At 44.1% G+C, this 14,860-nt stretch overlaps 1 protein-coding gene across 4 annotated transcripts in view; it reads right to left on the reverse strand.

The window, feature by feature from the left end:
* Nucleotides 1-2,854: 2,854 nt before the first annotated feature.
* Nucleotides 2,855-14,860, reverse strand: part of WLS (Wnt ligand secretion mediator) — a 101,638-nt gene continuing 89,632 nt past the window's right edge. For 2 of the 4 annotated variants that reach the window (XR_006296603.1, XR_006296602.1), the window contains 3 exons: nt 13,876-14,029; nt 6,810-6,898; nt 3,766-3,802 (listed from right to left, as the gene is read on the reverse strand). Coding sequence is in view for 2 of the 4 variants with exons in the window: in XM_043575233.1 (XP_043431168.1) it covers nt 3,693-3,802; nt 13,876-14,029 (264 nt within the window). In the remaining 2 variants the exon portion in view is untranslated. Of the gene's footprint in view, nt 3,803-6,809; nt 6,899-13,875; nt 14,030-14,860 lie in introns of all 4 variants that reach the window. The other 2 variants (XM_043575233.1, XM_043575232.1) reach the window with 1 other exon arrangement.

Consider the following 14,860-nt stretch of genomic DNA (forward strand, 5'->3'; position numbering starts at 1 on the left):
ACAGAGAAAGAAAGAGAGAAAGAGTGCAAGCAGAGGAAGGACAGAGAGAGAGACACAGAATCTGAAGCAGGCTCCAGGCTCTGAGCTCTCAGCACAGAGCCTGATGTGGGGCTCGAACCCACGAACCCTAAGATCATGACCTGAGCCGAAGTCAGATGCTTAACTGACTGAGCCACCCAGGTGCCCCCAAACCTACATTCTTGAAACTGAGACCTTCTTTAGTAAAACTCCAACACTCATTTCATGTTTGCAGAGGAGACAGAACACCCAGAGAGACAGGCTGCAAATTTTTCTCTCCTTTGGACTTCAACTTTCTCCTCCAACATCCATCTGCTATTTCTCTCCTGTCTCAGGATGAAACCTTTCACTTTTTTGAAACTAACCCACGAACTTGTGTCCTTGATTCCAAATCTCTGAACTTCCTTGGGGCTTATGTTACCTCATCGTCATCTTGACTTCATGGCTTGCTCTTAAGCCTCAGGTTTACAAACTCAGTCCAGTTCTCTCCTCAGACTAAAACATGCAAGCCCTCCCTTTATTCTGGTTCCTCTTGTGACAACAATCCTACCTCTTTCCTTCCCAAAATGACCTCCTATTAATTCTGCTCCACCTCTAACCTGTGTTCTAACCATTTGAGAAAGTCACAGACATCCGAACCACCAAATCCAACAGGTTTCATTCCCTAAATGCTGTCAAATCTCAGGATTTCTAACTTCTTCCCCCGTGAATCTGGTTTTCTTTGGCTTCTTTGACAACTTGCATTTTTCTGGGTGATCTACCTCATTTCTTTCTTTCCTATATTAATGAAGCTGTGCCTGGTTCACCACTCTTGCCAGTTATCTTCCCCAATGCTTTGATGCCCTGCCCCAGCTGTACTTCTTATTCCTGATGGTAATGACCGCGAAACCTCCTACCCCAAGTGGTCTGCTTCACCTTTCATTTCCAATGGTTGGCTTGTCAATTCTTCCAGAAGATGGCTTTTAAAACTCAGCCCAGGAAAATCCAAGCTTATCATCCTCATTTTGGCAGATCTTTTCTGTTTGTCCAGCTCAAAATGGATTTTCTGGAAACTAACCCCAATCCACAGGGTGAGCCACTAGCAGCTATTTGACTTGACTTCCTGAACACAGTTGATTGGCGAAAGGACAGGCACCTGCCTGAGGCAGAGCCACTCGCATACTCCCTCCTAGTTTTGCAGTGAGACAGAAACTTGGACTAGTTGTAAATGGTACAGCTTTAGGGGAAAGGTCCATGAATTCCTAGTGCTTGGGTCTCTTAGAGTCGTCCCAGTTGCTCATCTTTCTGTTTAATTCCACTTTTTCGTGGATCAATGAAATACTCTAGGGAATGCTAGTAAAGTCCTTCTTTTGGCTAAGGTTGCTAGAGTTGTCTTCTACTACTTATAGACCTTTAAGTAATAGACCCACAGACACATCTCTAGGTATCTCCAATTCCATCAAGGGCCCTACCATTCCCTCACACAGCAAGGGCTTGAGATTGGACTCTGCTCTCGACTTTTATGAGACTCTCATTCAGAACACTCAAACCATGTCAGTTTTATCTCCAAATAATTCCCTGCCTCTCCATGTCCTCTACTATCACCCTGGTTCTGGCCTTTATGATCTCTTTGCTGGGCTTATCTAGCTTCTCCATGCTCTGGTGTTCATTCTGATCTTACCACTTTTCTGCCTAAAACCTTAGGGTAGGGCTACAGCTCTTACCACAGCACTAAAAGCCCTTCCCATTGTGGCTCAAGGTGCATGGGGCTCATCTGCTATTTCTACTCCTTCCGTGGGCCAGCCAGGCCTGAGGACCAGCCTCATTCAAACTTCTCTGTTCTTCACATCCTCTAGGATTTTGGTACTGCTGTTCCCTCTGCCCTTTCACCTTGGTGAAATCTTACTCCTTGAAGGCCTATGTCCTTAGAAGAAACTCTTCCTCCATCCTTTTGGAGAGGAGACCACTAGTCACATTTTATGTTCATCTTCCCTTCCAGACCACTAGGCACAAGTTACACTGAATTCCTGGCACCACAGTGGTCGATCAGAAAGTGGATGTTGAAGGCATTGGATCATACACTATCCCTTGTTTACCAGGACAGGAAAAGGCCTGGGAGAAGAGCCAAAGCCAAAGTATATTTCTTTCCATCGCGGCTCAGCATGACTTTAGCCAAAATCAGGGTACATTAAATGGACTGTGCCTCAGACCTGCAGGAGTGTGTGTCTGAAAAATACTCACAAAATTGTTTTTGGATTCCAGGAAGAACACATTTATATGGATTAGAGTTTAAGAGACATTTCCATATACTTTAACTCATTTAATTGGCACTGCAAGCCCATGAAGCAGTTAAAGTTTATGAATCCCAGCTTGTAGGTGAGGGAACACTGAGGTCAGGTGGCTTCAACCAGGTCACATTGTTAATGAGAGACCTTTGACAGGAAACTGAGCCTTCTAACATCAGATCCAGTATCCTTTCTCTCTGCCGTACCACGCTGTCTCTCGGAAGGCAGAGGTACAATACAATGAAACAGGCTACTGGGGAAGTGAGAATAAGGTGGTGGGGGCAGCTGTCTGCTTGTATGTCCTAGAACTTTCCTTCCCCGCCCCTGTGGCCACTCACTGTCCCGCCGGGGTGGGGGAGTGGGGACAGTGGTTAACCACCCAGCACAGAAAATATTACCCTCTTTCCAGACACAGATATCATCCCCAAGCACTCTGATTTGGTGGCAAAATATTTTAATTTTTCATAAAGCTATTTCCCCACCCGTTTCCCATCCCATAGACTCAGCAGGGAAAAGAACCTGTGGGCCTGTGTGCTGGTAGGGCAGGAGGGCGACGTGTGCATATACATATGTGCGTACATGTACAGGTTTATTTAAATGATCAGATCTACACTTTCGGAGGCTGTTGGAAGCATCTTATCAAAAGAAAACACATTTTAAGCAAGAGGTTAAAAAAGCTTTTCAGACCCAAAGGCCATTTAATACAGTAAATCCTACTTGGGTAGTTTAGCAAACATTTTTTTAAAACCCACATCCAACAGACTGGTTAGTATTGGATACACAGATTTGGTTTCAAAGCTGAAATGCCCCTGGCGTAACAGACCTTCTCATGAGATTCAGTTATTTTATATTGTGCCATAAAAAATAGGGACACATATCTATCGACAACTTAAATATTAACTCAATAGGCTACTTGGTGATATAAATAGAAAAAAAAAAAACACAAGTGGTCACAGACTAGGATTGAGAAGACTATGACATCAGCCTATCCTGGGCTGCAAAAATGTTAAAATCTATCCTAGAATCTAAAACAGGAAAAAGAGTCAAATAATTCCACTCCATATAGACCCCATCTGGCCCAAACCATCCCCCAAGGAAAACACCCCCAACACATGAGGTTTACTAACCACCTGCTACAGATGTTACTATGTCACTAATTAACAATGATCACAGAAAATGTGTCATATCAGAGGTTTTGTTATACACAATGCATTAGTGGCTGCAGGAATCCTCCTGTGAGAGCTACAGTCAGAAGGCAAGCTGACAAACGTCCATGCCGCGGATCCAAGAAGAAACCCCAGCTAAGAGCCTCAAGCATTCCTTTGCACCTGAGCTCTCTCTGGCACACTCCCCGCTCTACTTAGAGGGGCTGGGATGTGGGGGACAGTCCCAGCCAGGTGCTGCAGCCTCTTACTCCTGGGCCTCTTTGCGGGTCAGCTTGTAGATCTCGGTGGGTCCGTCCACATGGGTGATGGTGGTGGTGAGCTGGAGTTCTTCCCCACTGTGGACACCCAGATCACCTGAAAGAGGGTTTTGGTGTTAGATGTGTTCAGGGAAGAAGAAAGACAGGATGCACCTCAGTAACAACTGCCCTGACCCCAGCCCTCTTTCACATCCTGAGCTTATAGAGACAACCAGGGCCCCCACGCGTAGGGCTAACTCCTAACCTTTTTCCTCAAGACTCTGCAGTAGTTTCATTCTTCTCCCAGAGAAGAGATATGAATGATGGATGAATCGGCATAATGCTTATTATCATTTGTAGTAATTATTAACATTTAATGAGAACTTACTTTGTACCCGACGCTATTCGCAATGTTTTATATGTAATCATATTTAATCCTCACGAGAGCCAGCCCAGGTGAGCACTCTGATCATGGCAGCTTTACAGACGAGGAAACAGGGAGGGAAGTAAGGTAACTGCCCCAGGTAAAGGGGCAGACACATGACAGAGCCGGGAACTAGGCCAGGGAAGGAAAGTCTGACTCTAAGGTCTCTGCTGTGGGCTAAGCCAGCACCGCACGCCTCCCCAGTGATGGGGAGGGAGGCACGTACCCACTCCATGTGAGTAATTGACAAAGCAGCTACGCCACGTGAAGGGAAACAAGACCTGCCTATATTTACCAACAGATTGGGCAGGGAATACACGTAACACATTTAGAAACATTTAAGAGTTTTCTTCTCCAGGAAAAAAGTACCAGAAATGTGTTCTGAATTTTCTGCTGCCCCCAGGATTCCGTATACAACACCAGTGTTTTGGACTCATCATCAGTGACAGAGGTGTTCCTCTGCTAAAATGGAATAATGTAGTCTTTTCTCCACCAGCAAGAAAAAATAAGTTTCTGTAAATTAAAGCGTTCTCCTACCTGCCAGGACACAAATTAAATGAATGTATAATTGGCAAAGGGAAAATGGAAAACATCAGGACCTAACTGTTTAAGGACTGTTGTCTGAGGGGCATACACGTGGATTTGGGTATTTACATAAAGGGGTGCTGGTTATGTCTGTGATTTTTATATTTATACCATGTACGCACGATTTCATATTTTGGGGAACTAAAATGTTTCCTAAATCAAACCACAGAATTAAATAAATAAGTGCTGCTTTCAACTGGGACTGAAACTTAGAAGCGACTTTGGCCCTACACTTACAACTAATGTCTTATCACTAGTCTAAGAATTGCTGAGCATCAGTGAATCCCAGGAGTCACCCCACACACTGGTCCCACAGGCTGCATGGCACCTTTCACATGTGCCACATGTATTAGTTTTTCACTGTAGACCCATTTCCCAGCAGCTGTGCAGATCAATCGGTCTTATTAAATGCTAGTCTGTGACTCTCTACCTAAGAGACCCTACTTTCAGCAGCAGTCCTAAGCTGTTGCAGAGGACTGCTAATGGTTATTTGGGGCTACTGAGGTAAGGGTCCAATCCACAGGACTAGGGGCAGAGCAAGTAATAAAGGGGGTATCAGCCCAGCCTCCGGCACATCCAGCTTCATCGTCCTTCGGGCAAGGGCACAGACCAGTTGGGTGCAAAGGCTGCAGACGCAGAGGCTTTACACAGGGCACCCTGGTGTCATGCTGAACCGTGATTTGTACAACAAGTAAATTTCCCCAGGTCACTAGCTTGCATACTCACTACTGCAACTTCTAGCCCACTTCTCAGTCTACCATAATGCAGAGGCCTCAAATTTCTTGGTCAAAACTAGTTCTTGATTTGCATATCTGGGTGAGCCATCAAAACTTCAAAGCCACTGTCAGATCTGCATGTCTGTGTGTGTCATCAAACTTTCAAAGAGAGCCCCGCCCACCCCAGTAAATGCATTAGCATCTCCTGGTGTTTACCTAAAGAATCCCTTTCACCAAAGACTTAAAAATACACACTAGAATGTAATTCTACCGAGGTTTTGAACCCAAGATGCTAATTCTTTAAGCTTAGAATGTGATTCTAATTAGCATGTCCTAAAAAATGTATATGATTCTACAGATCACTTGAGCCAAAATAACTTTGGCTTCTTTATTTTTTTTTAACTTTTTTTAAATGTTTATTTCTGAGAGAGAGAGAGAGAGACACAGAGTGTGAGAGGGGGAAGAACAGAGAGAGAGACACACACACACACAGAATCTGAAGCAGGCTCCAGGCTCTGAGCTGTTAGCACAGAGCCCAACGCAGGGCTCAAACCCATGAACCCTGAGACCATGACCTGAGCCAAAGTCGCATGTTTAACCAACGGAGCCACCCAGGCGCCCCTGGCTTCTTTATTTTAATGAGTACCCATGTTATAGTGTTTATCATGTACCTGACACTGTTCTAAATACTAATGTATTTAATCCTCATACCAGACCTTTGACAGAAATACTGTCATCATTCTCATTCTACTGATGAAAACACTGAGGCACAGAGAGGTTAAGTAACTTGCCCAAGGGCCAGATTAGTAAATTATGTGGGATTCAAACCAGAACAATAAGGCTCCAGAATCCAGGCTCTCAACCTTTAGGCTATGTTGATTCTTTTGTAAATATTCTAGTTTCCAACAGCCAATGAGTCTGCCAGCAAAGTATGAGTCCACATGTAACGTGTTATGGTCATAAATATATACACGCAATAATCTGGATGAATTGTTCAGCATATTAATTTTACTTTTGCGTTTGATAAACAAGAATTTATAGTACACAATATCAGTGTACTGATAGTAAGGAGAGTTGTTATTTATGAGTATTTATCGTATGCACTATTAGGGGCTCAGCATGCCCTGTATTTCTTTGTAAGACAGGAAGACACTGAGGCTCAAATAGGCAATTAGAGAAATTATTCTCTAATGTGGCCCAGTTTGCTCCTGGTAGAGCTGGGATGAAGACCCAGCCAATGGGTCTCTGGCTAGCAAACTCTATGATTCACATGTGCTTCTATTGTACCCTGAAGGCTAACCCCGCCCCCCCTCCGCCTTAGGGAGTAAATGTGGGAATATGGCAGTAACATGGCAGGAGTGGGGATCCCTCCATTCCCTCCAAATTCCATCAACTCCTACTTCTGCCAAGGTCTTGCTCCATCTGTTATTCTCCTTCTTTCTTGGCTCCTGCTACTCAGTGCACAAACATGCTCGGAGTCTCTTTCCATCTAAGACAAAAAAAAAAAAAAAAGCCTTTCCGAAAATGCAGTATGTTACCTACTTAGTGGGGAGGGGAAGAATAAAAGGGAAAAAAATACATTAAGAAAGGTAAAGAAAAGAATTCTTCAGTTTGCAGTAAGTCTCTTTCCCTGGTTATGGTGTCAGCTCCTCTCAGATAATTAACAAGGAGATGAAGGCTTGTTTGTGTCTAGCTGTTGCAAAATGAGACCAGTCTCTGGCATTGGATTTAATCACTGAGGACTATCAACGGATCCATATTTGTGATATTGCACCCACAGGTATGTAGCTGCTTGCTACTGGATTCTAACTGGCTGGAATGCATCCTGGGGACACACAAAGCTATATAAACTGCACTATAACGAGACAACAATAACCACAACTCCCTACGACTGGCTGCATTTTAATGCCCATCCCTTGCCTATCTGTGGCTACGTTAGTATAAAAGGAAGGAAAACTGCTAAGATAATTCCAAGATTATTTCACAGAATCTGGGAGACCACCAGTCTTAGAATATGAAAGGGGCTACTTAATTCTAGCCTCACAACCACCACTAAGGCAAATGAACACCCCATTACCCAGATCCAGAAGCCAGAAAGCTCCCATACCATGAGTTTATATCTCTTTAGGTCATACTCAGTACATACTGGAGCCAGGATTCCAAACAGCCTATGTCTACCTCCAAACCTTATGTTCTTTCTGTAACACTCTTGACTTCATTCTTTCTTGTGGAATTTTCTCTAGTCCCATACCTACTGAACTCCTATTCTTCAAAGCTAAGCTCAAAAGATAACTCTCTGTAATAAAGTCCAGGCTGGTTCATGGCAGAAGGAGAAAAACAATGAGGTGGTTTATAGCAAGCTTGGGATGAGCCATTCCCCACCCACCTCCAAAGTGCCTCCAGATACCAAGTTCTGGGCAATTGCAAGAGGGTGGACACGATAAAACCTAGAAGCTGTGAGTGAAATCTTAATGTTATCGGCTGAATTATACCCTCCCCAAATTTACGTGTTAAAGTCCTAATTCCCACCCACTACCTCAGAATGTGATATATTTGGACATGGGGTCTTTAAAGAGGTAATTACGTTAAAATGAGGTCATTGGGGTGGGCTCTAATCCAATATGACCTATGTCCTCATACGAAAAGGAGATGAGGATACACATACACACAGAGCAAAGGCTACGTTAAGACGTAGAGAGAAGATGGCCATCTACAAGCCAAGGAAAGAAACTGCAGAAGAATTCAATCCTGGGGATACCTTGAACTTGGACTTCTAGCCTTCAGAACTGTGAGAAAATAAATGAATCTCTATTGTTTAAGCCTCCTAGTCTGCAGTATTTGTAACAGCAGCCTTGCCAAACTGATACATTTAGGAAGCAGAAAGTTACTCCCCCAAAAGTAACTGAGGGAAGCAGTGACTGAGGTACCTCCTATTATAGTGGAGTGATGGTAATTCCAAGACCTGGAAAAAATGATCTACTTTGCCTGGGAAAGGAGAGATCAGGTCACTGGAGGGACAGCAACCTTGGGAGAGGCAGGAGACAGAAAGTGCCCAGCTACAAATAACAGAGCAAGAGGTGCTAGGCTAATGATGGCTTGTGACCTGCTTCTGAACTTCATTAGAAAATGGGAAAAGGCTACTGAGACCCACTTCCAAGTCTGAGCCCAGCCCTGGTGGTAGGACCATTTCCATCACTGCTCACAGACATCGAGAAGCCAGGCTAGCCATGGGTGGGTCATCTAACATGCAACCAAGAGAAAGGCCTCAATAAAAGGCAGCCACTGTCAGAGCCTCATGACTCAAACCAAACATTTACTGAGGCAACAAAAGCCAAAGCCACCTTTTCTGTGAAACAAGCAGCAGGAGACCTTAGAAGCCTCTGGCAGTAAAATTGACGTAGTGTGGTAGTGAGCTCCATGACATGGGACCTGGGGCTGCTGCTGTGGCTTCCAGCAGAATGAGTGTGTCAGACAGAAGACATTTAGTGCGAATAGAAATAGAAAGGAACCGGCTGGCAATTAGAGTGTCTCCTGTTCCCTTCGTCATAGTCATCCAGTCAGGAATTCCGTTCCTCAGTTTTTTTCTAAAACCTTCTGACAAGAATTCTATAGACGAAAGAACACAAAAATCAAAGCTATTATTAAGAATCGTCCGACTTTATAAGCAACTCCAACTTTCTTTCCCACGAGAATTGATGTCTGAAAGGATTTGGACAGTTCGTCGTGTGTGCAGGACATCGATGCTGAACCCCTGGGAGATGCTGTCTTCACTCCAACCTAAGGTTAGCTGAGATCCATTCCTGCCTGGGAAGACATCCAGAATGACTCACAAATTGCTATTGGAAACAGGTAAAAAAGAACAACTTTAATGAAAAGGCAGCAGGAGCAGGGCAGAAAATGTGAATGGTCCTTGAAAGAGAGTTCTAAAATATCTCTGCTAAATTAAAAAAATTTACATATATGTTTGTATATGTGTATACATATATGTACACATACACATAAAATGTTTATATATAAACATATGTACATAGATACAGAGTCATATATATATATATATGTATGTATATAAAATTGATCCATGTAAACATGTTGGTACCAGCAGCTATGGTAAATCAACCAAAAAGATGGAACCCATACAGCTTCACATCCTTGCAGCACCAGTGAGCTGCTAAAAACATGAGGGCATTCTGGCCTGGAGATGTTCTGCCATATCCCGAGTTTCAGGAGGCAGTCAAGGAAGCCTGGTCTCTCAGACAAGGCTACCAGCTCTCCATGAGAGCAGGGACTCTGTCTTAGTCACTCCTTTGGGCTTCATGTCACTCCATCTTATCAAACCTGACACAGTGCTAAATACTGAAGCACTGAGTGGTTCATTTCTAAGGGTCGCTTCCTGATGCACACAATAAAAGAGAAAAATATATATATAAGAAAAACAAACGCTCTTTGGAAGCTGACCCTTTCTAGAACCTGCCATCTGCTTTGTTTCTGTCAGTCTATTCCTTGACCAAAAGGGAGAAACAGAATCTATGCTCTCTGCTTTCATTTCCTCCCTACCCACTCCCTCCTGACACTTGGCATCTCTTTCCACGTCCAAACAAAACAACCCCTCTCAATGTTCTTTCTCTTTCCTTATCCCCTTTGGCTGCATCAGAAACTGCCTGCCAACTTCCTGGAAAGGAGCTTTTTCCAGAGGTCTCTCCAGGATCCGTCTCACGAAGGCAAAAAGCACCACAAACCTGGGATTCATTCTCCATAGCAAGAGAACTGAATTCTTGGCTCCAGACCTTAAAAGCAAGGTGGTGGGGGTGTGGGGGAGCCCAAGCCAACTTAAAAATAAAAACTTTCCACGAGAAAGGAAGAGGAGCAGGGGAAGGCTGGGGGAGGAGAAGGGATGTCATCCAGAGACCCAGAGAATTTTAAATTACAGAAGTTCATTTTCTAGGTTTCTATGTGATATTCCAAACTAGCTCTTTCCAAGGAGCTTCAAAATTTTGGCAAATGCTCCATAGTTCCTAGGAGACATTGTGTGGTCTGGCAACAGATGAAGAGATGAAAAGTGAAAGAGGGTAGAGAAGGAAAATGATCAGAGAACCCAACATGGAAGACTCCCTTCCAAATGCACAAGGTCACAGTACCATGTGACCATGGGAAGGGAAGGGCACAACAAACTGCCAGGTGCTCATGGGCTGCCGTGAAGTCACAGCTGATCATGTCACCATCACAGAACTACTCAACTGTGTGACTTGTGTTTATGATCAGAACAGGGTCCCAAAAAAGTTTACCCATGAAACTGCTTGAAGAATGTTTTTCAACATGGGTTCTATCGGCATTTTAGGCAGGGTAATTCTCTAGTAGAAGGGACTGTTTATTCATTGAAGGATATTTAGCATCCCTAGAATCTGGCCACTAAATGCTAGTGGTATGTCCCAGTCGTAGTGACATCCAAAAAAAAAAATCAAAACAAAACCATGAACGCCAGTTGGCAAGGGATTTGGGGGATATGACCATCTGCTGAGAACTAGCTTTTGAACTTTTTGTGAAATTACAGGTCAAGCTGCCTTCAAACAAAAAACTCTGATGGGGAACAGATCAAGTGCTATTCTCAACTGCAAGGTTTCAAGCCTCAGGGGGTGGCTGTTGTGCAGAGTAAGAAGTCCTAATGGGAGCTGCCTGACATCTGGCTTGCACATCAAGCCTCTGGCCCAATAGCATGGCGGGCAGTCATCCTTCCACTGCAGGCTGGGCCATGGCTCTGGCCTCTCAGGTACCTAAAAGTGCCGGGATGGGCAAATTCTCACCAGTGTTTGGAAACCCCTTACCTATGACAGAATCACCCTCTGGGCTGCCACCTTAGGACAGGAGGTGCTCTTCTTCTCCTTCTTTGCCAACGGGAAGGAAGAGAACCACAGAATTTTATGGTTCCAAAAGACTTTAAGAGATCACTTACAGTTGGGAGAAATGGTACACAAAGATATTAAGCAGTCTGCCACTCGTCACATAGCAAAAAACAACCATAATAGTTTACATAGAGCAGCCTAGCACACAGTCAGAATTCAATAACTACTACCCATTAGTAGTAGTATTCCAACTTCCCAGGAAGTCCAGCGACTGCTTTATGTGGTATTTCCCTGGAAGGGAGGAACTTCACCTACTGGGTTCCTGCTTAATATTCTCAAGTCACACGCACGTCCATATGATTTCTGTCAAAGTCCAACAGGATGACCATGAAATGAAATCAAGATTCTCGTTCACAAGCCCAGAGTCCCTTCCTGCTGGTGTTATGAAGGTCCACTGTTTGAGAGGCCATGTGCCCCCATTTCCCACACTGAGTGTGACCAGCCAAGGAGGAGGGAGGAAGACCGGCCTGAAGGATGCTCTTGCACAGAAGCGGCAGGTATAGTACTGGAGGTGGATGGTGGTTGAGACTAGTCACTATCCCAACCCTCAGCACAGATGCCCTTCACTTCCCACATCATCTCCTCTCATGTCATCACCCCGTCCTTTTACCCCAGCTCTCAAGATCATTGGCCCATCTGTGAAATATGAAAACTAATCTAGAACTCTTATTTCTGAAGCATTAATTCAATCAACACTTTCAAACCACCCTTAAGAACCTGTCCTTGGCTCTTAAGGAGTTAATATTCCAGCAGGAAAGGGAAGGCACAGGCAAACTCATCCATTACATTTATACAGTGTCATATGAAATGTGTAATCATGTTCCCCCAGGCCTGTTCCTTAGAACACTAGTTCCAAACAAATACAGTGCCTGGAAAAAGGGGTCCGGTGCCAAACGGTTTAACAATTTGGAGGGGCATCTGGGTGGCTCAGTCGGTTAAACGTCCAACTCTTGATTTGGGCTCAGGTCATGATCTCATGGTTCGTGAATTCAAGCCCCGCATTGGGCTCTGTGCTGACCGTGTTAAGGCTGCTTGCGATCCTCTCTCTCCCTCTCTCTCTGCCCCTCCCCAGCTCATTCCCTCTCTCTATCAAAATAAATAAACTTTATAAAAAAGTAATCTGGGGAAACACTATTCCTCCTACCCATTTAAAATGACTTACAGTAAAAATTAATGTACTAAAGGCATTAAGATGTTTTAAATAAAAACCTCATTAATGCTGATTAAAAACCCAATGATTCTCAAATTGACTACTAAAACCTATCAACATCCTATGGCAACAATATTCTATTGAACACGGTTTGCTGATCTGCAACTGGAGTGATGAGGAATAGGTTTCAAGAAAAAGGAACCATTTTGAATGTGCCCAAAAGATGGGTAGGGTTTTATTAGGCCCAAATGGACATAGGATATGAATCCATTCATTCAACACACACATGGTAAGAACTTCCTATGAGAAAGACCCACCTGTGGTGCCATAGCACACATGCAGACCTTCAAGCCCTGATCTCTGCTCCAAGGCAGTGAAGGGCACTAGCTCTGATTTGAGAAAGAACACCTTATATTTGAGGAATAGCAAGTAAATGGCTAAGGTAAAGCAGGTGTGAAAAAGAGAAGGAAGAATAAGGGTGCAGCCAAACAGTGTAGGACTAAGTATTCAAAAGAAAAAGGAGCTCTCAGATCTGTCACTTAGCAGGGCACCTATTCCAAGTTAAGAGCATGGCCTAGGCAGTGACAGTCATTTCCCTCTGTTATGGCTGGCAGAGAAACCCCAGGCAAGCCCTTCCTTTCTCTGGGCCTCAGTTTCATCACTTAAAAAATAACCGGACTGGCTAAGTTCCCTAAGGCTCCTGGTAGCACCAACTGCCCTTAAGAAGAAGGCCATGGAGACAGGTAGGTAAATAGCTATTGGTCTGGATGCAGGTCAACAAACAGCCTTGCAGAAGAATGAGCAGGAAAAAAAAAATGAATCCAGCTCAATCTTCAAATCTCAGGACCTAGTTCCATTCTACATGATACCTTAAGATTTTGCCTCTCAAACTAGAAGAATAAATATGGCATAATCTCCAATAGTCAATTTTGCTCAAAAAATTAAGGAAAGCAAATTTAAGTTTTATACTAAAACTGGCACATGTTTCAGGCTAGAATGCAGTATCCTTAATACTTAAAGATTAAGAAAGTAGAAGATGGGCACCTGGGTGGCTCAGGTGAGCATCCTACTTCGGCTCAGGTCATGATCTTGTGGTTCATGAGTTCAAGCCCATCATATGGGGCTCTCTGCTGTCAGTGCAGAGCCTGCGTCAGAGCCTTGGTCCCTCTCTCTCTGTCCCTCCCCTGCTTGTGCTCTCTCAAAAATAAATAAAACATTAAAAACAAAAAAAGAAGACGACTTAAAGAAATACCTGCCTTGTGCTGGCTTTTTGTCTTATGGCTCTGCAGTCCCTAGGGGCACTCACTGACATTTGGAGGGAAAGTTTGCCTGGGGAACCCAGAGCCTTTGCTATGTGAGCCTTGTAGAGACTGAAGCCTATATCCTGAATACAGCTGTTCTAAAGAGACTGAAACTCACCATTGGACTGGTCTTCCCCGTAGTTCTTATGGGATGGTGCATATAGGAACATCAGAGCAAAGACATACAGGTTCCACATTCCATAGATGCCTGTGAAAAAGGCACTGTTCACTTGGACTGTGACGCCGCCCCACTTCCAGTGGCCTTCAGTCACCTATGGAAAAAGGACAGTGACATGCAATTAGAACCAAGAAGAAACATAACACCAAGACAGGAGCCAACCAACACAAAAACCAAATGTCTTCTAACCTCCAGGAAAACTAAAGGGCCATGTAAGACTCCTTTTAAAATCTAAATCATACCAGTATGGATTTAGGTTCACTGAGGGCTTACTGTGTGTCAGATACAAAGTCAGTAGTTCTCACACTGGCTGTATATCAGAATCACCCGGAGAGTATCTCTTCCTTGAACAGCAGTACATAGTTAGCCTTAATTTAAAGAAATTGTGTTTGGGGGCGCCTGGGTGGCTTGGTCAGTTAAGTGTCTGACTTCGGCTCAGGTCATGATCTCACGGTCCGTGAGTTCGAGCCCCGCGTCAGGCTCTGTGCTGACAGCTCAGAGCCCGGAGCCTGTTTCAGATTCTGTGTCTCCCTCTCTCTCTGCTCCTCCCCTGTTCATGCTCTGTCTCTCTCTGTCTCAAAAATAAGTAAACGTTAAAAAAAATTAAAAAAAAAAGAAATTGTGTTTGAGTCTCACACTTATCCATAACTATAACTCCTCTTCTGTCTGTCTTCCCAGCTAGATGTAACGCCCTGTAGGCAGAAACCATTTCTGACTTGTTTACTGCCATACCCTCGGTGCCTGACGCATCACAGTGGCTCAATGAAGACAAGCTGATTAAAGAAGCAAATGAGTGAGAGTGAGTCGCTTTCCTTAGTGGGGCAGAGTGGGGAAGCAGGGAGACACAGGCTTGGGGTCAGAGACGGGATTCAATGCAGACTTTACCACGCACTCTCTGCTTAATGTAAGTGAAGTTAAGATGAAG

This window comes from Prionailurus bengalensis, chromosome C1, assembly GCF_016509475.1.
Source record: "Prionailurus bengalensis isolate Pbe53 chromosome C1, Fcat_Pben_1.1_paternal_pri, whole genome shotgun sequence".
Lineage (NCBI taxonomy): Eukaryota > Metazoa > Chordata > Mammalia > Carnivora > Felidae > Prionailurus > Prionailurus bengalensis.